The sequence below is a fragment of the Pteronotus mesoamericanus genome, unplaced genomic scaffold (genome assembly GCF_021234165.1).
Source record: "Pteronotus mesoamericanus isolate MK-2021 breed Mesoamerican mustached bat unplaced genomic scaffold, CSHL_Meso_final contig_130, whole genome shotgun sequence".
Lineage (NCBI taxonomy): Eukaryota > Metazoa > Chordata > Mammalia > Chiroptera > Mormoopidae > Pteronotus > Pteronotus mesoamericanus.
In genome coordinates this window covers 23774626-23800121 of record NW_026555060.1, presented here as the reverse complement: position 1 = coordinate 23800121, position 25496 = coordinate 23774626, and the positions used below count along the sequence as shown (strand labels likewise).

The 25496-nt window shown below is 44.3% G+C and overlaps 1 protein-coding gene across 2 annotated transcripts in view; it reads left to right on the top strand.

Moving 5' to 3' along the window:
* FAM171A1 (family with sequence similarity 171 member A1) overlaps positions 1-13449 on the top strand; it is a 131519-nt gene extending 118070 nt beyond the window's left edge. For both annotated transcript variants that reach the window (XM_054593408.1, XM_054593413.1), the window contains exons 6-8: positions 6729-6845; positions 9845-9959; positions 10572-13449. In XM_054593408.1, coding sequence (XP_054449383.1) covers positions 6729-6845; positions 9845-9959; positions 10572-12273 — 1934 coding nt within the window. In that variant the 3' untranslated portion in view covers positions 12274-13449. The remainder of the gene's footprint in view (positions 1-6728; positions 6846-9844; positions 9960-10571) is intronic.
* Positions 13450-25496: the final 12047 nt, after the last annotated feature.

Below are 25496 nucleotides of genomic sequence, written 5' to 3'. Positions count from 1 at the left end.
TTGTTCCTCAAACCAGCTAAGGCCCACTCCATACTGATTATTCAGCAATAGTCACCACAGCCCAAGGGTCGGTGTCCGCAGGGCGGCAGGACAACCGTAGGCCCCTGCCGTCCAAGCTCCTGCCTGTGTCATGCCTGTATGTGTCTCACCTCTCTCTGTAACTGTTACCAGCCATTTCACAGTGAAATTTAGATGCAAGAGTAAAAGTGGCTATATGTCACAGTGTGGATATCCACCTTCTGATTCATAGAACTGCTTTGGGATGGCTTTTCTGAGTGGCTGTGGAATTTCTTCATGTGTCCCAGCTTATGGATCTCGTAGAACTCACTCCAGCCTCTTTCAGGAAAAGTGTGTCAGTCAGAAGATGTTCCCTCTAGGAAGCAGACCACCCACTGTGAGTGCTCAGACCGTGAGGATGTTCACTGTGTACAGGGCAAAAGTGCTGTGAAACCAAAGCTCCAGGACTGCCCCCCTCCCTCCGTGACATCACCAAGGACCTCCAGGTCCCCTGCTGGCCATCCCTGGCCAGTCGTCAGGTCACACCACTAGAAAGTGGCACAGCTGGAACTCACGTGCAGGGTTATCTTACACTGGGGCCAGTTCACCCCTTCCCTGCTGGTCTCCTATCTTCCCAGTGACCAGAAGTGCCACATGGCCACCAACCTCAGTGTCAGAGCAGGCACTTGTGTCCCTGTACCTTGCTCCTGTGCAAGGTGTCAACTTCAACTTGTAATCAAGTCAAGTGTGGGTTTTCACTTGGAGTTTCCTTTTCAAAGTCAGTTGTGCTCCTAGTGTCACGTTTTTTGGCTTGTCACCAAATACAGAGCTGAGCTAGCCTGGCTTTAAGCTAAAACAGGGCCTCCAGGCAGGAAAAGCCAGGCCAGTCTGAGCTCTGTAGGTCGTATTCTAATTAAACCTTGTGTTTTGGGCTGTTTTTCATATTGTAGAGTTCTTCTCCCTTTTGATGGCCATTTTGAACTCACTTTTCTTTGTATTTTGCAAATAAAAGCTGATTTCATTACTGCTTGGGAACAAGCAAGCCGGCAGCGCCCTTGGTGATTGCTGAGAGCCCCTGTCAGATCTTACAGACCAGCATAGGAGTATCTTTTTCTGTCAATTACTATGTGTCATAATCCTTGGAGTTCAGTGTAGCTTCCAAGTTAAGAACTCATGGCGCTCTTCATACACAGCAAACCTTGCCAACTGAATACATATCTAAATAATTTTCAAAAGGTGAGGATGATTTTTCAACAAAGGATTTATTTTCGAAAATATCTCTAAATCTTTCCATTGTATAGGGTTTAACTCTAGGGAATGACAATTCATGCAAAAACTGACCTGTTGGTGTACTACTGAAGACAAAAAAATAGCAACCTGGGATTCAGAATACCACTGTTCCACACTGGGTTTTGCTCCCCAGGCTTTCTCCCTGCCTGCTGACTTTCTTCCAGAGACAATTTTAACGAGGCGGGTTATCTAGTTCCCAATAGCAGACCTCCCTGGGTGGGGCTTGGGGCTTGGTGGTGGTGAGGGGGCAGAGCTGATTATAGACACGCTGATGACAGCAGAGACGGAGGAGAGGGAAGGGGGAGGAACGGGGGGAAGAGGGAAGATGGAAGGAGAGAGGGAGGGCAGGAAGGGGTGGGAAACAAATGTGGGAGGGGATGGGGACCTAAGGACGGCAATATTTTAGAGCCTAGCATTGTAGTCAATCACAGTCATGACCCTGAGCTATTGTGGAAAATCAAAATTAAATTCTATTTTATAAGGCAGGAGTAAGTGATGCTTTTTAGAATTATACAAAACTGCCTTTTCAAATTATGGCAAATAAGACCCAAGTTATAATAAAAAAAAATAACTCACAAGCCATATTTAGGACATGTCTTGGGAGTTGCAATGGAGAGAGGGGGTTGTCTTCACCTTCATGCGGAGAGGCTTATCTTGTATTAGTTTTATGTATTAATTAAGGCTTATGGTTACATTATAAAGAAAGAGCATTATAGATTTCAAATGCTTTTAAACACTATTTGGAAACCAGCATTCTAGAAATTTCAGTAATGCAGAATTTCTGAGTGATGATGATGCCAGAAGGGTTGCTCTATAACCTTCACAACATGTCGGGTCCCAGAAATAGACATGCCGCTGACCCACCTACCAGTGGACCATGTGCTCTGTGCAGGAGCAGCTGTGCTTGAAGAAGGTGGCCTCCTGGCTGGGCCAAGGGGACAGAGCACAAGGGAGCACAGGGTCCTGTATGCACATCTGCATCAGGTGACCCGCCTGGACACTCGCGATGTTCCCGGCATCTGCCCAGCTTTGAAGAGAACCCTGAGTGAGTCAGGAGCAAGCCCTCAGGGAGTGATGGGAAGAGGCTGGGAGGGACTAGTGTGGAACAAGGAGAAAGAGAAGCACCGGAGTGAAATGAACAGAGGAAGCAGCTGCTGGGCTGCTGTGATGATGTCAGGGGCTGCTCTGTGTCTGGACCACAGAGGAGACAAGCTTAGTCAGGACAGGCCTTTGGGCAGTTGTTCTGATCTGGGAGCATGCCGTGGCTGCCCCATCCAGCAGGCCTGCAGGCAGACAAGGAGAGCAAGCAGAGGCCTTGCAGTTGGAGCTTCCCTACATACACACACGAGGCACACCCTGGTCCCTCTTCTGTCTGATCCATGCCTGGGGCCCCACAGAGGTGAGAGAGAGTCACCTGCTGAGCACCCTGGCCAAATCGGGTCCAGCAGTCACACAACCTCATCAAACCAAGGGGATTATACAGAGGTCTGTGCTCTGCTGCCATTATCGTCAGGGGGATGGTCCAGGCACAAGTTCCCCAGCCGTGAGTACAAGCACCTGTACTGTGTGCCAGCTTCTCAGTTGCGGAAGAGTCCTCTTCCTGCAGTGTCAGGATTCAGTCACGAGAGGCGTAGGTTTCTAGTATGCAATTTTTTCACTCTCCTGTTCCCTGCAGCTTATTTTCTCCTACAAAACAGAACACTCACATGATTGTGGAATCCCAAGACAGTGTCACCCCCTATTTTCTGAATATGGGTACATTTCACCGAAAACTTAGGCCAAAAGCAATGCTTCTTTCTCAGCTGGCTCTGTTCCCTTTAGTTGAAAAGGGCAAAGTCACGATCTGAACCTCACTTTTGTCAGGAGGCCTTGCCTGCTGGCCACGTCCAGCTTTCCACAGAAGGTCATCTGGTGTTATTTTTGAAGTTGCATGTCTGGCTTTCAGTCATTGTTAAGTACTGCTGAGCTTTTACACGAAAGAGATTTCTGTGTGCTGAGAAGAAGACAGAGGAATCTCAGACCCGGCCCACTCGTGTGGAGCCTCTGGTCTAATAGAGGAGGTAAGACAGGACAACGGGTGACAGATGTTTCTGGAAAATCAGTGATGCAGAAACACGTGCCCCAGGAGTGCCCAGTTGTGGAAGATGCTTGAGTGCTGGAGGAACTTGGGGAAATGCATGGCGTGACTTGAATCTTAAAAGATGGATAGATTTTTGGAAAAGAGAAACTGTGAGGTTGAAGCAACAGTTGTCGGCCAAGTCACACACCAAGCTTGGGTCCAAGAGTGCATGATAAGGACGATCCAGGAAATACTAAGGGGGCTGGCGGGGTGGCAGAGGGGTAGGTGGTGAGAAAAGCTCGACCAACTGTGCCTCCACCTCCAGGTCCCAGTGGCCTCCCATTGCTGATGGCGTCTGAAGCCCCACCCAGCTGCCACCCAGCTGCCTGCAAGCAGGCACCAAACTCCTTTCCAGCACCCGCCAGCAGCTCCCTCCCTCCCCCTCCCCCTGCACCTCCACCCCACCCATTTCATCTTGCAAGCCCTTTTACTTGCAAGTCCCTCCTCTTTCCCCCGCTCCACTCACCCATCCCCACAGCTGACAGTCCCGCCAGTTCATTAAAGCCCAACTCAACTGGAAGCCTCCTCTGCCCACCCCAGGTGGCACTCTGCCCTCCCTGGGCTCCCAGGCAGCCGTGTGTCCTTTAGTCACCAGCCTTTCTGGCTCCCACCAGCATCACCACCGCTGCTGCCGCCGGACAGAGGACCTTCCAGGCTGGATATGGGAACTCGTTGGCTGGGTGGAATGTGTGTGTCCACCCACGAAGCTTGTCCCTGGTATATCTAGGAGGTGTTTTTACAGTGTTTCCAAATGCTGTGTTGTGTTGTAGAAGGCAGAGGCAGCTTAGCAATCCAGTTAGGTGGTTTGCCCTTGAGTGAATAGGAGTTAAGACTCTGGAGCTTCCAGCTCTTTCCCTGTGGGTTCCCTTTAGCCTGACCCAGCATCCGCTCCATTCGAACAGCAATGACTCAAGACTCTAATCTGGGGAAAACTAAACCAAAGAATGTGCAGCCACTTCCTGGCTGATACGGAGGTCCTGGCAGGGTTGCTATTGTGGGAGAGCTTGTGTGGGAGTGGGGTGTGGTGTGTAAGTCATGAGCTATGCAGTATGGGGTCCCAGAGGGCAGGGGGAACTGGAAGCAGTCACAAGAGATTCATTCTCTACCTTCAAGGAAATGTTCATATCAAACATAGGAACTCTTTCACTTCCTGTGTCATATGCCCTCTGCGTCTATTCCCTCCTTAGCCTTGGAGAAGTAAGTGATGTTCTGAGTGGCTTAATCATTTCTGGCTTGACGTTTGGTGAAGGAATTGGAATTACGCATCCTTGTTCTCATACTCATTTTAGAAACCTTCCAGCGTGTATTGTCATCTAACTTGAGTTGAAGCCGTCTGGAGCCATGGTTCAGCCTGTTCCCCAGGACAGTCAGATGGTGCAAGGCGCTTGCTGACCCTGGCTTCTCCAGTTCTTTGTTCAGCTGCAGTCAGCAGAGGTGTACGAGCTCAGAGGCATGGAGCTCCGAGACATCACCACGCACCTTTCCTCCTGCTGCATTTGAATGTTGCTATGGCAACTGATAAGGCCCTAGAAGCAGCCCCAACTATTGTTTCTTTCTTCAAGAGGAAGAAAAAAAATCCATGATTGCCACCTCAGTGATCTGTGTACATGGGCAAGGCACGGATTTGGAGCCCAGAGTGTAGAATATTTGGCACACAGTCGATGCATTTGACTCGGTTCAAGTTTCTTCACCTGTGACAAGGTGGACAAGGTTCTTCACCTGTGACCATTTAAGGTAGTGGATGATTACAGGAGGGAGCTGAGTTCGGCAGGAGCACCGTGGGCACCAAGGCAGAGCGAGCGTCCTGCGTAGGTGGCCAGTGTCTTTCCTGGTTGGTCGGGTGAGTGTTCACATGTCCTTGGTGGGCCTGGCCAACACACTCGCTTGACTCTGCTGCCAAACTCCACAGTGGGTCTGAAAGTAGGCTTCTCTGCAGGTGAGACCGGCGATGGCCCGATGACCTTGGGCAATGAGTCTGCTCCTAGAAACCTTACAAAGTGAAAAAGTCATCACTCTGGGAAGGTTCCTAGGAGGTGCAGCACAGGACAGCAGAAGAGCAAGTGCTGGCCTTGGATAGACAGACCTACCTAAGTGCCCTTTTCCACTCTCATCCCTGGAAGGCCTCGAAAGAGTTTCGAAGCTCACCAATCTCCAGTGTCCTCATTCAAAAAGGGAAAAAGTCCAACTTCGTAGGGTTGTTGTGAGAATTATAGATAACATACTGTCACCTCTTTGTATCTATGAGTTTTGCATCTGCGGATCCAACCAACCATGGACTGAAAACAGTACAAGTCAAAACATGGTTCTGAAATATCTTGGTCCTTGACAATTCGTTCTGGACCAAGTCATTGATGGAAAATACGTCTCGGTTGTCAAAACTTCGGTTCTCAGTTCTTGATCTGACAGCCCTTTCATGCTGATACCTGTATGATCAGTCACACATCTCAGGTGACAAAGGAGATTCGGTTTTTTAACAAACCACTTATCGAACAGTTTTCTGGGACAAATTAAGTTCAAGAACTGAAGTTCCCACTGCACATATTTTTGATCCATGGTTGGGAGTCTGCAGATGTGAAGGGCCAACTGCATGCATTGTTCTTCTATAAGGGATTTGAGCACCCCTGGATTTTGGTATCTGTGGTGGTCCTGGAACCAATATACTGTGGATACCAAGCGAGGAATGAGTGTTTATAAAACATATCCCCTATGACTAGCCAGGACATAGTAGGTGCTCATCAATGGTAAATACTAGCCTAAGTAATAAGCAAAAGACAGAATGCAGACTTGGACTTACTCGGTGTTTTTCCAGCATCAGGACCAACTGGAAGTCTTCAAAAATACTCACCTACATCAGGCTTTCTGGGTCAGTATTTGCAAAGATGGACCAAGAAATGAATATACATATTTTTAAACTTTCTTAGGTAATTCTGATGTAGCCAGTCTGTGATTCCAGATAGGAAATCCACTTACTTGTGTGAAGTTAAAGAATATAAATAGTGCTGGATTCGCCCCTCTTTCTGCTACCACCAACCCATCATGCTACCTTTATTCTCCTTCTAAACTCTAAAGGCCTCTGCTAAAATTATCTGTGTTTGGGAGTAGGGATGTTTGATAAAGTGGTTGAAGGGAATTTAATAAGGAAGGCAAAGAAACAGTAAAGCGAAGCAAGTTGAAAAGAATCTCTACAGAAAGCTGTATGCAGCCTGTTCTGGCTACCTAATTGGTTATCAACATGACATTTAAGGTGACTTGTACAATATATCTAAGCCTTAACTAGGAGTTCAGCATGCCTAGAGCTGAAGTTTTTCTCTGCACCCCACAGGATCGTGGCTGAAGAGTGGCCTAGGCCTCGTGCACCAGGAGGGCAGCCAGCTGACGTGGACGTACATTGCCCCTCAGCTGGGGTACTGGGTGGCAGCCATGTCTCCTCCCAACCCAGGTAATGTGAAGCCAGCACCTGCAGTCATGGGGAATGATATCTTTGAGGGGTCAGACTGAGTATGCTTTTGAAAACAACTTCAGCAGTGACATCAAATCTTACTCAAAAATAGTTGAGAGTCTGAAAAATCAAATGATGAAACTAAGTTATTTCGTGGGGCTGGGGAGTTCTGGCTGGAACTCCCCCATCTATGATAAGAATAATGCATAGAAAATCATCTTGTCTCATGTCTCTGTTTTTCTTAGACAGCTGCCATAGGAAATTCTTAATCTAAAGCCCACAGAGGCAGCTCGGACCTCCTCCCTAATTCCTGAAACAGCTGTGGCCTGGTGTAAGAGAACATGCAGGGAAAGGCATTCAACAGAAGGACTCACAGAAAGTCACCATGGAGTTCTTGGGGCAAAAGACTCAATCTGGCATTTCTGAAAGGCTTTAGAACCAGCCAGTGGCTTTGACCCTAAAAGAATATTCATCTCCATTTAGGAAATGTGAATGAACTTGTATTTTTTAAAATGTGACTAAAAGTTTATCTTTTTAATCTTTGTGCCCCAATTTATCCCAGTGAGTATTCCAGAATTGGGTTTTTTAAATTTTTTTTTTATTGATTGATTTTAGAAAAAGAGAAACATCAATTTGTTGTTCCACTTAGTTGTGCATTCATATACCCTGCTCAGGAACCAAACCCACAACTTTGGCATTTTGGGACGATGCTCTAACCAACAGAGCTACCCAGCCAGGGCCAGGGTTTTTTTTCAAAATAGTCACATTAAGAGAATTATTTCCAGCGATGGCTTCCATTGCTCAAAATACCTTTTGAATTTGCATCTCTTGGACTGTCTTCCTTAGTGAAACTCTTCACTGATGGTAGATCTTTATGCTCAGAGGGTCCCTTCAATGTTGCATAGGTGCATCTGAAAGTCTTGCACATCCCAGTGTGGTGAAATAAAGCAGGTGATTGAGCCTAGGTCGAAGTGTGCTGTGATTGGAAAGAGCCTCTTGTAAATTAATCATGAAGGCAGTTCCAAAATGGGAGTCCAAAATATTCTGGCAATGGAATTATCACTGGAATGAACGCTGAGACTCCTGAAGTAACTAATGTGTTGGAGGCCATTCCTGGAAGGGTGTTGAAAGATCTGTCACCATTTACTTTATATTCCCATACTGAGAGAATGTATGTGTCACACCTGTGTTTACGCACTATGTGTTTCCCTTTATGATATTGTTCTTGTAGCAATATAGGCATGAACCAGTCTCCAAGTCTGAACTATCTAGGAGATGATGAAGAATAAGGAAGAAAAGAGATTCCATAAGTACCAAAGTAGAGGCCAGAAAGCCAATGCATTAAAGTTAACTTTCATTTTAGACCTATTTCAAACACCGTTGGCTATCAGTTTTTCCATCATGTAACAGATTAATAGATACCTTTGCAAAGAGGGGAGAAAGAACTGCTGGATGTAGGTCCACTGGAGCTTCTTAGCAATGAAGGAAGAGGAAAAACAATTATAAAAAGCATACATAGCACAGCCCCTGATGGCATTTAATGTAGAAACACATATGTTGTTAATCTCACAGCCATTGCTGTTATTAAAACAAATTACAGTGATGTTGTGTGTTCATGAGCCTAAAACCAACAAGAACATAATTCGAGCTTTCCTCTTTAATTCTCTGGTTAAGAAGGAAAGAAAGTATACCTGTGAGTTTTATAAAGGTTTCTATTGGAAGAGGTTAAAATAGTAACATTTTAAGTACTTACAAGGATTGAGGTTCAGTTACTTGGACATGAATTTTACATGCACCCTATGCCTCCGGAGGTGTCTTTGTGTAACACAGTTGTTTCTCTGGACGTTAAGGCAGGATGTAGTTGTCGGATATTCTTCCAACTTTTGTAAATATTAACTCCCCCCGCATTGGAGTGGATTATATTTGAGAGAAAATGGTGTTATCCTAGGAATTTAAGTAATGTCACTATTCACAAAAACTAGTAAACCTTTTTGGGTTTATCAAGTTTTTAAGAGGTTTGCCTCCTTCAGAAGATTTTTGAAGAAATCTATCCCTTAGAATATCAAAAATCAGTGAGTAAATGGGTGGTTTTGGTATTTAGTGATCAGAACCTTACTGCTCTGAAACAACGAAACACTGCACTCCTGCCTTCCCGCCTTCAGGGCCCTGCCAGGGCACCTGGACACGAGGAAGGGCCCAAGGAGCGTAATTTGGGGAGGTTTTTGTTGACACTGTGGACCTGCTGTCAGTGACATTAACATACATTCTGACAGCCATTGAACATAGAGAGTCTAAGTTAAAGTACCTTTTGAAATTCTGTACAAGGTAAATGAAAAAGTCAGTTTATCTCTGATAACCTGGTCTATAAATTCTGGAGAGGTCTGTGGCCACATAAGATTAATCATTTTTGAAAAGTTACTGCAGAGGAAAATTTTTTAAACACGGAAGGCCTTTGGTTTTTGCAGAGGAAGGCTTGTAATAAGCTGTGGATGGTTTTTAAGTCATAGTCCACTTCTTTCGTAGGTTTCAGTTGATTTGTTTAGGCAAAGGGCTCTTCACACAGTCCTAATGACCGCCCAGTGAAAGTGAGAGTAAAATTCTGTGATTTTTTTTCTCCTGTAGTATAAAAGCTCCTAATATTCAGGCCACCTTTCTCTGAGCATAAGAGTCCCACTCATTCTATTATCATGCGTCCATTTGCTTTTATTAAATTCACGTGTTTACAATGCTGAACGAACGTGGCTCTCCTGGCTGAGGAGGGGCCCTGGCACGCTGCATGCAGTGTTTGCACACGCAGGGCGCTGCTGGCCACAGCTGCTTCAGTGCCCGCGCTGGTCGTCCCGCCTCACTGAGTGACGTTATTACATCATCTGAAGGGTGTCCGCATCTGCCCTGCTTCAGGCCCGTGAGAGTAATAAAAACATGACGTTTTTATTCATTATCCCTCTTTATATTTAAAGGTTTTCGCAAATCTAAAATGCCCTTTTCTGACCTTCTAGGTCCCGTGGTCACACAGGACATTACCACGTATCACACGGTATTTCTTTTGGCCATTTTAGGAGGAATGGCTTTCATACTTTTGGTTTTGCTGTGTCTCCTTTTATATTACTGCAGGTAATGTTTTACCATTTTGGCAATATCTTTTTTTCATTTAGAATGTTTTGTGCAAGCATTGATATGGAGGTCTTTTTTTTTTTTTTCTCTCTGATCTAGGTCCCTTTTTTCCTCATGAAAAAATATCTACAAATTGAACATTTGTCATGTAACTTGCAAACGAGCAAAAGACATATGAGGCACACTGTATATAACCTGCCTAGTAGGGGTGTTATAAAAAAAATGTTTGACAGTTGTCCTATGATTCGTTCAGAATATCCCTAAACGTTGATTAAGATGTGATATTCTCAAGGACAAAGCAGAACTATTTTTATTGTGATGCCTCGTCTGTTCTGTTTGCAAGAATGTTGATTGTCGATTCTTCGGGTACTGCTTTTGAGTGAATAACTCGGATGTACTTATAAAGCCTGAGGGTGAAATCTGTGGATTGTGCTGCTCTGAATCAAAATAAGGCTGAGGGTGTGGGGTGAGCAGGCTTCTGGCTGCCGCTGCCAATTAGTTGTTTTGTCTTGTTTCTTTCTTTGGCAGTTGCGAGTTAGGATTTAACTTGAAACTTGACCATGAGGAGAATCTTTAATCTTTGGGTTTGGATTGTTGTCTCTTTGATCGCAGGCGGAAGTGCTTGAAACCTCGTCAACACCATAGAAAACTGCAGCTCCCTGCGGCCCTGGAGAGTTCCAAAAGGGATCAGTCCACCTCCATGTCTCACATCAACTTGCTCTTCTCCCGTCGGGAGTCGGAGTTCCCAGGCCCACTCGCTGTCACCAGCCACAGCCACCCGGACGCCCCGGGCACGAAGGAGCTGATGAGCGGGGTCCATTTAGAAATGATGTCTTCCAATGGAGAAGTGGACATGCACACCCCCATGCTAAAGCTTTCCTACAGCACCTCCCAAGAATTCAGCTCTCGGGAGGAACTGCTGTCTCATAAGGAAGAAGATAAAAGCCAAATCTCCTTTGATAACCTAACACCAAGCGGGACGTTGGGCAAAGACTACCATAAGTCCGTGGAGATTTTCCCCTTAAAGTCTAGGAAATCTATGGAAAGGGAAGGCTATGAGTCCCCTGGTAACAGTGACTACAGGAGGAGTTACAATGCCATGCTGTCACAGCCTTTGTTTGAGAAGCAAGACAGAGACAGTCAGGCCTCCATTAACCATATTTCCACAGCAAGTAAGCTTACCATCCAGGAACACATGTACCCCACGACTTCCTCTCCTGAGAAAGAACAGCTGCTTGACCGCAGACCTACTGAATGTATGATGTCGCGATCTGTAGATCACCTGGAAAGACCTACGTCTTTTCCGCGGCCAGGCCAGCTGGTCTGCTGCAGTTCCGTTGACCAGGTCAATGACAGCGTTTACAGAAAAGTGTTGCCTGCCTTGGTCATCCCCGCTCACTATATGAAACTCCCCGGGGACCACTCATACGTAGGTCAACCCCTGGTCGTCCCAGCAGACCAGCAGCTTGAAATAGAAAGACTACAGGCTGAGCTCTCCAGCCCCCACACGGGGATCTTCCCTCACCCCTCCTCCCAGATCCAAGCCCAGCCCTTATCGTGCCAGGCAATCTCTCAGCAGCACTTGCAAGATGCAGGCAGCCGGGAGTGGAGCCCACAGAACACGTCCATGTCGGAGTCTCTGTCCATCCCAGCATCCCTGAACGATGCGGCCTTAGCCCAGATGAACAGCGAGGTCCAGCTCCTAACCGAAAAGGCTCTGATGGAACTTGGTGGTGGGAAGCCGCTCCCGCACCCCCGGGCCTGGTTTGTCTCTCTGGATGGCAGGTCCAATGCGCATGTTAGACATTCTTACATAGATCTCCAAAGAGCTGGAAGGAACGGAAGTAACGACGCCAGTTTGGACTCGGGTGTGGATATGAATGAACCAAAATCTGCCCGGAAGGGAAGAGGAGATCCTTTGTCTCTCCCGCAGAACCACCCACCCGTCCAGGAGCATCCACAGAAGGAGCCGAGGGCAGGGGACAGCACCGCCTACACGCAGCTTGTATACCTGGAAGACATGGACCAAAGTGGCAGTGAGTGTGGCACCACCGTCTGCACCCCCGACGACAGTGCCCTGCGATGCCTGTTGGACAGCTCTAGCCGGAGAAGCGGCGGCCAGCTGCCCAGCCTGCAGGAGGAGACGACCAAACGAACTGCAGACGTCCCTCCAGAGCCCTTAGCCAGCCCCGATCAGAGACGATCTGCTCACGAGGATGACGAAGACGACGACGACGACGATCAAGGAGAGGACAAGAAGAGCCCCTGGCAGAAGCGGGAAGAGAGGCCCCTGATGGCATTTAACATTAAATGAGCGACCGCAGAGTCACCCCATCTAACAAAATTGCCAAAAAGTCTTACTTCGGGACGTGCTTATGTGTTTGTGGAAGAAGCGGAACAAGGGCAACCGTGGCCAGTGGACGTGTCCATTACCGTTCGTGCGAACGTTAGAAAGCAATTACAGTGATGACTCAGAAGAAAGGAACGGGTTAGGTAAGGGATGCCCCACCACCAGGGAGGTGGCCAAATATAGTGTCTGAATGTCCTTCCACGTGCTTGACGTGTCCACTCGAGGACACTGAGAAACCCCAAGTGATGTTGCTGGGTTCTAATGATAACCTCAGTTCTTCAGATTGTGGGAACAGATGAAACTCTTTTTGCATTGCTTGAGTCAATTTTATCACGATAATGCTCCTATGAAGTTATGATTGAGAAATTAGCTTGGCACTTAGTGTCTCGAGGTACTCATTACCTCAACGGAAAGCTATGCATCGCTGCTTCATGCTCTTACTTTGTTTAGGATTTTGCTTTGCTTGGGTTTCATATCCGGTTCACTATTTTCATAAATCCAGTTTGGTCATCAAGATTCTAGTCCTTTGTTTTCATCTGTTCTGGTTCTCAGTTGTTTATTTCTATGTCTCCTTTCAGGAACTCCTGAGTGTCATCTCTTAACATCCAAGCCTTTTAATGAAATTGTACTGAAATTTTTTATCAGCTGAAAATCCTTCAATTCTGGTCCCATTAACTCCAAGTGCCTTTTTTACAGTGACAACAGACAGTCCCTCACTTATCCTCTTTGTTTTTCTTAACTCCTGTAATGGAACTGCCTGGATTTTATAAAGTTATTAAATGATACCCCTTTTCTTTGAACTGCATGCTGCCAAGTGCCCGTTTGTGCGCAGAATTCTGACTTCAGCGCAGTGTACTCTTGTTCTCCTGTGTGACGTGGATTCTGTTTAGCTAAGATAGACTAGAGGACACCTTAGAGGATCCCCCCCATCCCTTTGGCCACTGGCCACCATTATGGTTTTATTGGCTGTTTGTATATACAGTTACGTATTAACGCTGGAATCCTATGGGCTGATCTTGCTCTCCCAACATGGAGTATGGACTGAGCAAGTGGACTGAATGTGACTATTAAAAAAAAAAAAAAAAAACTTATGTACTATCCAAAAGTGCCAGAATGACTCTTCTGTGCATTCTCCTTAAAGAGCTGCTTGGTTATCCAAAAATGAAAATTCAAAATAAACTCTGAAGGAAAAAAACTATTTTATGGTCCTTTTCATTTATCGGAGCCATTATTTGTTTCAAAGTTGTTATGAGGAATTTGCTATTGATTTCTTGGTAGTCTAAATGCCAATTTGTTAGACTTATATTCAAAGACCATAAATTTACACTATGGTTAAAGTGCTTAAAGCCTTACCTTTGAGTTTAGTTTCAATCAAGAATACAAAGTAATATTGTGTGCTGGTTCAGATAGGGAGAGGTGTCTGCACTTTACAAGAAACTGATATTTTCTTTTATGTACAATATTGATTCACCTTGAAACAGCTTCCAAAAGACCTCATTAAAATGACCAGAACCATCCCAGATGTGTAAAACTATTCCTCAAAATAATTGATGGAAACATTTGAGCATAGAAGAGATTATTGGCAATAAATTAAGCTAGCTGTGTTTATAGGAACAGCTTTTTTACAAAATCTTTATTCATGAATTCCAGGCAGGCAGAAAACTAATCAGGCTGATTTTTACTGCTTTAATTCTAAAATCTTAATGTTTAATATTTTGCTTTTAAGAGAGAAACCTGTTGAGAGAGTCCCCCACAGTGTTGGGACATCTAAATGGGTGTCTGTGGCCCAGGCAGGATTGCTCAGTTGGTTGGAGTGTGGTCCTGTACATCAGAAGGTTGTGGGTTTGATTCCTGGTCATGACGCCTATGGGAGGCAACCTGTTGATGTGTCTTTCTCACATCAATGTTTCTCTTTTTCTCCTCCCTCCACCTCTCTTCCTCTCTCTCTTAAAAAAAAAAAAATCAATATACCTTCAGGTGATGATTTAAAAAATAAACAAATAAATGGGTGTCTGTAGCTTAACAAGTAAGGGAACCTTTGAGAGTGAACAGTCCCACCATAGGTGAAAGGTGAGCCCTTGCAGACTCCACTAAGACCCCGGGGAGAGGCTCTTTGTCAAATACTGTCCCAGGAAAAGGTAAGTAGCCTGTTCAAGAGCACGCAGGGTCAGACCTAAGTGGTTGGGGGAATGCTGGGAGATACTCAGCCCTTCGCAGCTCTGCCTGAGGTTGCTGCCAGGGGCGGTCACCGCCTTAAAGCATCAGTTTTCAGAACCTGACAGTACTGATTATGGGAGATCTAGCAGGAAGATTGGGGGTAAGGCGGCTTTTCCAGCTTCTCATTAGGCTGGACACATCTGGGTCTGCCACCAGTATGGAAAGCGTGGAGCAGCCAGCAGTGGTTAGAAGACACTGTGTAGGAAAACAAGGTTTGCAAAAGGGAAGTTGAGTCTGCCAAAATGGGGCTTAACTCATTTTCACTTGTCCAAAATGAGGCTCACAAGGTAGCATTTTTGCTCAGGTGCCAACACTGATCCCCAGACTCTGTCTGCACAGAGTACTGTGACTGCAGACTGTAAACATTTTATTTATCTTCTCTCTCGACTGGTGAGAGTAAAATATGTCAGCATTCTGAATCCATTATGTTGTCTCAAGAACTAAAGCCAGCAAAGACATCTTGCTTATGCCACCTAGTGGTGAGTTTTCGCCTGATGTAAGTAAGGAGACTTCCCCAGGCAGCCCTGGGAAGACGGAATGGGTGGGTACGCCCAGGGGTGGCATGGACTTGCTGCTGTCTTCCACGTAAGGACATGGGGACTGACGTTTGTTGAGTCTGTACCCTAGGAACAATATATTGGGAATAATAATGCATTCAATTCTTAAAACCTTGTTACAAAGACATATCTGTTCCTCTGTTTTAAACCTAATTATTGAGGCCTGGGGTGTTAAGTAATTTGAGGCCACTAAGCTAGAAACAAGGAGGGTGTGCCACTTAAACATCCATCTCTCTGGAAATAAATTCATTTAAGCTATAAATGTTCCTGATTAAAAGATGTGTAAGGGCACAGCTTACAAATCCTAACAAAACACGTAGTTGTAGATTTCATTTGACAGTTTTCTCAGAGTGCTTTCATCAATTTTTGTCATACTTGTTATAGCTATTGACAAAGAGATGTAGCTCTGACACGAACGTTGGTTTTTTTACATGAATGATTAAGATGAAACTGAAACAACAAAGACACATGTCAGAGCATCACTTGTTCATCCATCATAATGTATCTTCTTTGCTGAGTCAGATAATTGTTTCTGAATACTGTGAGACTATTTCCTCAACTTGCTGTGCTAGTCACAGGGTAATGGGTCTAGACATGAGGCCCTTTTTTTTTTTTAAGTAGTAATCAGTATTCTACTCCCTTCCCAAATTTCTTTTTCTTAATTTAATCTTTATTATATTTTTCCCATTGCCATTTAGTCCCTTTATACCCCTGCCCCCCCAGCAATCACCACACTATTTAGACATGATACAGTTTTAAGTTGAATCTGTTTTATTAACATTTTTATCCATAGTTTTCTTAAATCTAGACAAATCAAGCCTTGATTTCTGGCATTGCCAATTTCCCTGGTGTAAATACTCCCATGTGGCCAGCTTTAAGCAACTAGAGTGACATCACTGCACTCAAGAGTTGGGGAGACAGGCTCTGGCTGGGTAGCTTAGTTAGTTAGAACATCGTCCTGATGTGCCAGGGTTGCGGGTTCGATTTCTGGTCAAGGCACATACAAGAATCAACCAATGAATGCATAACTAAGTGGAACAACTAATCGATGTTATCTCCCCTCTCTCTCTAAAGTCAATTTTTAAAAAAATTTAAGGGGGTGGAAAGAAATGCACTGTCTCACACAGTTATATTTCCACAGATACAATAAAGGTAAGTAACCTGAAGAGCATAGTCAAATAGTTGATCCTCATTATTTGCAGATTCCATATTTGCGAATCTGCCTATTTGCTAAAAATGTACGTGTAACCCCCAAAGCAATCCTTGCTGTGTTTTCGCAGTCATTCATAGACATGTGCAGAGCAATAAAAAATTTGTGTTGCTCAACAGCATGTTCCCACATGTTCTACATTCTTGTGCTTTTGTTGGTGATAGCACTGTGCAGTGGCCCCCAAGCCTGGTGCTGAAGTGCTTTCTAGTTCTCCTAAGGTCAAGAAGGCTTGCAATGTGCCTTATGGAGAAAATACATGCGTTAGATAAGCTTGCTTCAGGCATGTGTTATAGTGCCATTGGCCGTAAGTTCAGTATTATGGCATCAACACATAAAACAAGATTATATATTGATCAGTTGATAAAAAATATTGTGACCAGAGGCTCACAGGCATATAACCCTCTCCTAGGAGCAATGATTCTAGCATTGTTATTTCCTAATTCAGAATTCACGGCAACTTTATAGAACATAACTATACCGTGAATAAGAAGAACCAAGTATAGTCAATAATTAGGGACTGACGAGTTTTGAGTATTTATTACCTCTGTTTTTAATGTAATTATTTAGTCATAACTTTGTAAAATTAAATGTTTAATAACTGCTTTTTCTAACAACTGGCTTCCAAAATTCCTGATATTTCACATCATCTCTCCTAAATCTGCCCCAGCATATGAACAAAGGTCTGCCTGACTTCAATACCTGGTCTCTTTCTTTTTGAAGCTTCACATGGGAACCTCTAATTAGAATAGAAAAATCAAGGTGAAATTGCTCACCAGGTGTAAATGTTACTCAGGGTGCAATATGGGCACCATTCATAGGGAAAAGAACCACCCACCTACCTACTCATGGTTCTGGTCCGGATGCAGGATGGCAGAGGAATTTAAGAAAGAATGGGCCATAAACCGTGACAGGAGATATGCAGCGTCACTGAAATGACGAAGACCTCATGTGCTTGGGATTTTACTTGGTATAAACTAAAATAGATCAATGCTAAAACAGTGAAGCAAAGTGCTCAGGAAGATGAGACCAGAACCAAAAAGGAAATAAGACCATAAAAGTTCAAAGTAATCAGGCTGCAAGTATGATAAACTCTATGTGATTTCTTGTGTTCATCCTCTTTTAATCAAGAGGACAAAGGGATAAAAATGAGTGCAACGATAGAAATGTGGGGGGATTTTTCAACTGTTTCGAAATCCCATGACTTATTTGTTCTTTGGACACCGTAATTAAAGCAAGTTGCAGGTATGTTTTGAGATTTTTATGCCAGCCTTCAACATCACGGAGAACCTGTTGACGTGGGCATGATGGTGGCCATGTTCCGCAGAATAAAAGAAGAAAGTGGGCAGTGGACAAGAAGGACACTATAGATGTGGAACAGCTCCCACTAAGCTCTTTAGAGGAAGCAGAAATTGCAAGCCTTCCCCTGCTCCCCGAAAAACTACATTTTCAAAGCTATGGATATAAATACACACCAAAGTCCGTGGAAAATGTTTTGTTATTCTTCACAGTGATTGTGACTTGTTTAATGCTGGTATTCTGGTACCTGGAAGTGACTAATGATCCCTGTAAAACCATTTTCACCTCAATGGGATGAAGAGGAATTAGAGAGCCTGAGGATTTAGAACATGAAAGAGGCTTGATAACCTCACAGTAGGGTATTGAGGTTGAAATTGTTGAGATGACCTCCCCACATGGACAGTGAGTGACCACATGGAGTGTCTTAGTCCACTCAGGCTGCTATAACAAAAACACCATAGGCTGGGTGAGTTACGAACAACCAATATTTATTTCTGAAGTCTATGATCAGGGTGCCAGCGTGGTCAGGTTCTGGTGCGGACACTCTTGGGTCAAAGAATTCTCATTGTGAGAATTCCCCACATAACAGAAGGGGTGAGAGCTCTGTGTAGGCCACAAAGCCATTCATGAGGGCTGTACCCTCATGACCTAAGCAGCTCTCAGAGGTCCCACCTTTTAATACTGTCACTTTGGGCATCAGGATTTCAACATAAGAATTTGGGGGAGACACAAACCTTTAGACCGTAGCAAGAGACCGGGCCCACCTCCTGACGTCTAGCCCTGTGCATCCACCTCATGCTGGGCCCGCCACCCTCTAGCCCCTGTGCCTCCTGCCAGCTCTTCTGTGCCCTCTGCCATCTGTTCATCTGTGCACAATAGATGCTCAACAATTAGAATAGAAGGCATTGGGAGCCATACTAATTGTTAAAATCTAGGGATTGGGCAAGAAACCTGGACTTGCGTGGTCTCCTAACACCTCTGAGTGTCAGACCTGTCACCAATGATCAGACAGGTGACTAACTTCTGTGGCTATAGATAGGATTGGTGGTGTCTGCTCAACTTTCTGGTAGGTTGAGTTCAAATGAGATAATGAATATTAAAGTTCCTTGTAAATTATGGTATAAATACAATTTGTTACTTAATCATTCTTTGTATCTTATAGTTCCCTAATCCTCTTGCTACAGTGTAACAGTGATCATCTTTTGTTATACCAGCTGCTTCTCTGCACTGTTTCTGGAAACTGGTAGACAGAACAGCAGGATCTCTATTTCCCCTGCTTGCTGCCTTCTACAAGCTTCTCCTCCTTTGTGCAAGCAGGATGTTTTGCCAAGTGTTCTTCGTTAACCAGCGGACTCAGTGAAGGTGCAACCTTATATGTTAGTCTAGGAATGCATATGAGGACACAGCTTACAAAAGCAGTAATTTTAGGGTAGGAGCCCAATACCCATAATTTATTTGCTACTAATCTCAAAGATAAATACCTTTGCAAAAACACAGCAGCGGCCTCTTCATTTCTTATTTAGTTGCTCTTGTAGGAAGACCACAATCACATGCCCATACCTTTAGAACAGCGGTGCTCAAACACCCATGCACGTTAGCATCTCCTGGGGAGATTAAAAAAAAATACTGAAGCCATCGGGCACCCCACAGACCTATCAGAATGCGAACCTTTGCAAGTGGAACCTGTCCCTGGGAGTTAAGAAACATTCCTCCAGCTGATTCTGTCACATGGTCACACCACTTGTGACACCACGGCTTTAGAAATTCTGAAGATACTTTGCAGCACCTTCTACTGAAAAGCTTGGGGAATGATGTATTTTCCCTTTGTTTCTAGGGTAAGTTGGTTGCACTGTCCTAGATTTGCAGTTGGGGAGGGCAAGTGTGTTTTGTAAGAGTCCCCCAAGCTCAGTCGCATATGCCTGACAGATGTGACCAAGGCTCCCCTCTGCTCTGTTCATACAGCCTGTTGAACATACTGTCCTGTGTCCTGAGCACAAGCTACACGTTCCCCTCGTATCACACTCAGCCTGTGAAGGACTCCCGCGGTTGTGTCTGCAGCCCAGATCTGCTGTTGAAATTCAGACCCGAGTTTCCAGTTACTGACTGTGTATGTCCATCCACATGACCATCAAGCACCTCAAATTCAATTTGTCCTAAGATGGAACCATCGCACATCCTTCTATGGATCTCCCTGCCCCTCCAAGCCCAGCTCTCCTAGTTTCCTCCCGCCTGCTACCCGAATAAGTAACCTCACCAGACACATTTTCCTTGGCCAGAAACCTCAGGGTCACCTCCAAACTAACATCAACCTCACCACCCAAATTCATGCACCCATGCACAAGTCCCATCGGTTCCACCTGCTGTCAGAAAACAAGGTGAATATTTCATGTATCTGGCTGGCCAGGGTTTTCTGAGAAAATCTTACTGGCAACCTAAGTACTTGAAAGAGAGGCGGTGGGTAACTCCAGAGAGATTAGCAGATTTTTCTGCCCTGGAGCCATTCATTAGCCAATCATTTTCCCTTATTTACATTCATTGTAATGCATAGGAACCATCCCCTTCTCCTCTCAGAAAGGATTTGTTTCCATTAGAAAGTTAAAGTTTCTTTCCTTTGGTGGCAGGGGTTGCAGCAGAAGCGGGGGTGGGGGGGTGTTGGGGTGCAGGACGGGGAAGGGTGGCTGGCGCAGCAGGCGGGCTGTGCGGTAGGGCGGTTCCTATGTTAACACCAAATTTCGTACTTTGGGAGTTTCTATCCTGTAAGGATACCCACTGTATGTCCAAAATAACACCTACCTTCACTACGTGCCCTTGCATTGCCGAGGGGCAAAATGGATATAGGATAATAGTGTAAAGATATTTTGTAAGCAAATCCTGGTCTGCTTCTGATCGAGATAACTTGTGTTCGCTGTAGGGTAAAATAAATACTTACAGAAAGACGTATCGTTTGTGAAATATCTCCTGGACCTGCCCCTGCTGTCCCCACCCCATTTCTACGAGGCCCTGCTGTCATAGCCCATCACGGCCTCCCACCTCAGCCTCGCCATCCAAACCACACGCAACTGTGAAGGACCAGCCAATCACGTCACATTTGCACTTGACAATGTTCTTGTGGTTGCAAATGAGAGAAACCAAACTCAAATGAGCATAAATTAAATGAGGGACTTCATTGTTCAGGCAGATTTGGGAGGCAGGTGAAACACGGTGTGATGTGATTTATAATAAATATGTATATGGTCTCTGTCCCTGTTTCTGGCACAGAGCTCCTAAACCCTTGGAACTTCCTAAGTGATAAAGGTGTCTTGATATTCACAACAAAATCCTTTAAACCATACCAGAGTTTATGTTAATGAGGTGACTTCTGGAAAGCATCTAAGGATTGGGGGTGGAGGCAGGGGAAGGTTGTCAGGGGAGCCAGCCATGAGAGAGGGTTGGAACTTTCAGTCCCCACCCCAACCCCAACCCCCCTGATCTCAGGAGACAGGAGAGGGGCTGGAGGTTGAATCAGTGGCCGGTGGTCAATGATTTAATCAGATCTATGTAAAGAGGCCTCCTTACAAACCCAAAAGGATGGGGTTCATGGTGCTTCCAGGTTGATGGACACATGAAGACTTGGGGAGAGGGGTGTTCCAGAAAAGGGCATGGAAGCTCCTCACCGTTTTCCCTATGCCTTGCCCTACGCATCTCCTTCTACAATAAACCAGTGATCTAGTAGGTAAAACATTTCTCTGAGTTCTGTGAGCCACTTAGCAAATTAATGGAACCCAAGGAGGTGGTACATTGCCTCAGATCTATAGCCAGTTGGTCAGAAGCGCAGGAGACAATCTGGACTTGCAGTTGGCATCTGATGTGGGGGCAGTCTCATGGAACAGAGCCTCTAACCTGTGAGATCTGACACCATGTCCAAGTAGATAGTGTTGGAATTGAGTTAAACTGCAGGGCACCTGGCTAATGTTGGAGAATTGCTTGGTGGTATTGGAAAAACCATACACCAGAAATGGTGTCAGAATTGTTCAAGGGCCCTGGCCTGTGTGGCCTCTGTTGGTTGGAGTGTCATTCCATTCACCAAAAGTCCACAGGTTTGATTCCTGATCAAGGCGCGTGCTTAGGTTTGGGGATCGGTTCCCAGCCAGGGTGTGTATGAAAGGCAACAGATCAATGTTTCTCTCATCTATTTTGCTCTCCCTCCCTCCTTTCCCCTCTCTCTAAAATCAGTAAGTACGTCCTCAGGTGAGGATTTTCAAAGAATTGTACAAGGGACCAAAACTACAAGAGGCAAAGTATAATAATAACCCCAGGAAGGATTTTGTGTTTATAGACTACTTTCATAATGTGTTATGTTGTTCTGTCTCACAACTTCTTTTCCATTAAAGCAGGTGATGTTAACCTGCCTTTGACTCCAAAGACACTGAAAGTAAGTGTATTGCCGAAACAGTGGTAGAGATCCAGATGTGAACCAAAGCCTCAGATGCTTTGCCCAAAAATGTGGTATTGTCCCCTCCACACTCTGCCTTACAGAGACGATTTCCTGGCAGAGCAACAGCAGCTCACAGTGAGTAATCCGGATGTCTCTGGCAGGTTTCCCCACACTTCTAGTGCATGGACTCATTTCCTCCTCACCAGAACCTGTGAAATCAGTTCTTCTGTCATTTCAAGCACAGGGAAACCTGAGGCAGAGCAACTTCCTTATTCTCTCAGCCACTCTGAAATTCACACAAAACAGTGGTATTTTCTTATGGAAAGCTAAAATTTTGTTTCATAAATAGTATAATTACAAATTCCTTAGAGAAACCTGGTGGCAGTAACTGAGGTCCTAAGGGATCCTCTGAGCCTTAGAAAGATAACTTGATACCTACTCCCCAAGGTGGGATATTTTCAAGTCCTATGACATTAGCAACACCTTAAAGGCCAGAGAAGGTGGAAAGTAGGTTAACGTGAGATCAAATGCCCAGCAGTGGAAAATTTCATGTTTGATATCAGGAGACACACAAAAGGGGCGTGATGGATATCAAAGAACTAGTTAGAAATAGAGAATTGCTCAAATTGCATTGGAGATCAATTACATTTTACGTTGAAAGAGGTCAGAAAGTCAGGTTTTCATTTTCTTCCATGAAAGAAGAGGAAAATTATTTCTCAGGGAGGAGGTTTGCCTTTGCAGGGGTTGGAGGGTAAAAGGAAGCTGGAGAGAGGCACCTTCAGAAAAAGAACAACACGGAGCAGAAAGAATTCTTCACCATAGAACCCTCAGCCTCATGAAAGATTGTTGTTTTTTCAAAGATGATTATTCTACAAAACCGAAGCTTGCTGCTCTCAAGTGACTACTGGAATGAGACAGAATATCAATAAATAAGTAGCCAAGGCTGAGATCATGACCTGCAATGAAGTTTTAAGTTATGTGAGCAGCAGCTGTCCTTTAAAAGGAACTAGAACTACGGTCGTTCCTTCTAGTCTATTAAGAACACAATACACTGTTTGAAACTTAACTTTATCATTGGGCAAATACAGTAAAATTTGGACCTTCAGGAAAACTTTATGTTGGAAAAGTCATGTTTATTCCCAGAGACACATTTACTGAATTAATGATATGAGCTATTCAACTAAAATTATAGCACAGAGAAGGTGAAAATCAAGAGGGAAAGAGAAATGTAATTTCTTCTAAGAACAGAAACTTCACCTTTCATTCAATTTGCATCCTGAGACTTGCACAGTGGATGTGTGCGTGTGTAAAGGAAAAGGGAGAAAGAGAGAGTGAAAGAGCTCAAAACAAAAAACAAAAAACAAAAAACCTGGCAAAGAAGAGAAATGAATTTCCTAAAAAATTATAAAAACAAAGTAAATGAACCATGTAGTAACTTTTGATGTTTCCTCTATTTATAAAATAAGCATTTTGGCAAATGCAAAGCTGTTTGCCAAGTTTTCTCAATAATCCTTCTTCCCTTACAATTTTAGATATAGTACCAAAATGACTTCTCCCCATGTGTTTGAAGACACATATCTCTTTCTGGCTAATAATCTCTTCTTCTCTGGGAATGATGCCCAGTGGTCAGGGTGGGCCCCAACGGCCAAGGCCCAGCTATGAGAACAGAATGATTGGTCCACATCCACAGTGACTGATCCAGATAGGGGCCAATCAGAAGGTTTGGGGTGTTCTATTTCCTTCAGCTAGAACTGGAAAAGATAGGGCTAATGGTAGAGCTACAATATATGCAACTCCAATGTTGTTGTTATTAGTCATATTCCCTTCATTATCTGAGCCGCCCCAGCGACTTTCCAGCGCAGACTCCATTTTGCCTAAGGCAGACAGGCCACAATAAGAGAAAGTAAACTAACATGTAGAGAGGAGCTGAGAGGAAAGCCCTGGTGATATTCAAGACTCCAGCCCTGGTTGATTCCAAAGCTCAGATGTATCACTGTCATCCCCATAATTTTATTATTCACCCCTTCCTCCCATTATTTAAAATGTTCCAATACCCTTCTAATAAATTCCTCTTTGTTTTCAGTTAGTTCAAGTTTCCTTGTCACTAGCACTTAATAGAACTCAGAAATAAAGCATCCTACAGGCCAGATGTAACCCAATAAACTGAGAAGTCCTGCTCCTGGTTAAAACCCACTGTGCAGCCCCGTCTGCAGCCCTGGCCAGGTATCTCAGTTGGAGCATTGTCCCGCGATGCCAAGGTTGTGGGTTCGATCCATAGTCAGGGCACATACAAGAAGCAACCAATGAATGTGTAAATGAGTGGAACAACAAAATGATGTTTTGCTCTCTCCCTCTTTCTCTCTCTCTCTCTTTCCCTCCCTTCTTCTCTTTCTAAAAGAAATAAATAAAAAATTTAAAAAACAAATAATCTGTGATTTTCAGGTCCACCCATAGGCAATTTACAAAGCTTTTCCTGCAGGCCTCACCTCACAGGGGAAGCTGCCCTTCCCACTTCAGACTTGGTGCGATGTTGCCCTGCCCCGTGCCCCTGGGGCCATAAAATGGCAGGACTCTCTGCAGTAAGATACCCCATGTCCACACTGATAGGGTGACTCTCTCTTCATTCTCCTCATGCCATTCCATGGGAAAAATGGAACACTGGGAGAGCCGGCACTTCTCCCTGTTCAGCCTCTTGCTTTTACTCTTGCAATTAGTGATTAAAGAAGACTTACTTTGAGTTTGGCTTGCAGTCTTAATTGAGCATCTCCACACCTGGCAGCTCAGCTCTTCAAATAACCTAGTCAGTGAAAATGGGATATCTGTTTGTATTAAATTATGCAAATGTATTACAATGTAGACAGTTGAAGGCCTGCTTGTACTTGAAAAAGTAAATACACTGGAGTATATACTTCTAGAAGTCTTTAACTTGACTGCTATGGAAGTACATGGAAATTTTCATCATAAAGTCCTAAATGACTGATACTACCCTATTATTACTCTCATAAGTCACCATGATAGAACAACAGTTCTCATTTGGCTAGATTTTAGATGCTGTCCATTCTATAAATGAGAACCAAGAGCATTCTTGACTTCCTCTGCCTTGGAATTATATAGTATTGTCCCATGAGGCATACAGAAAATGTATGTAAAAATCATGAATTTTGTGAATGGTAGTCAAAATCATTCTCTAACTCAGTTTACAAGAAACACAGTCTCTGCTCTTGATATTAAGAATGGAGTGAGAACAGAGATTTCCATCAGAGCTAAGATACAAATTATCTGATTAACAGAAAGTAAGTTTTCACATTAATTGTCTTTTAAATTCCATGTTTTTGTTGATTTGATTAATTTTAATTAATTTAAAAGTTGTTCCCACCACCTTTTTTTTTTTTAACTAACTCACCTTTTTTCATTTAAGACCTACATTAAATCTTCTGCACACCTTGGCATATACATCCATGAACTTGCCTAGAGCCAAGTCTGTTTGTAACTG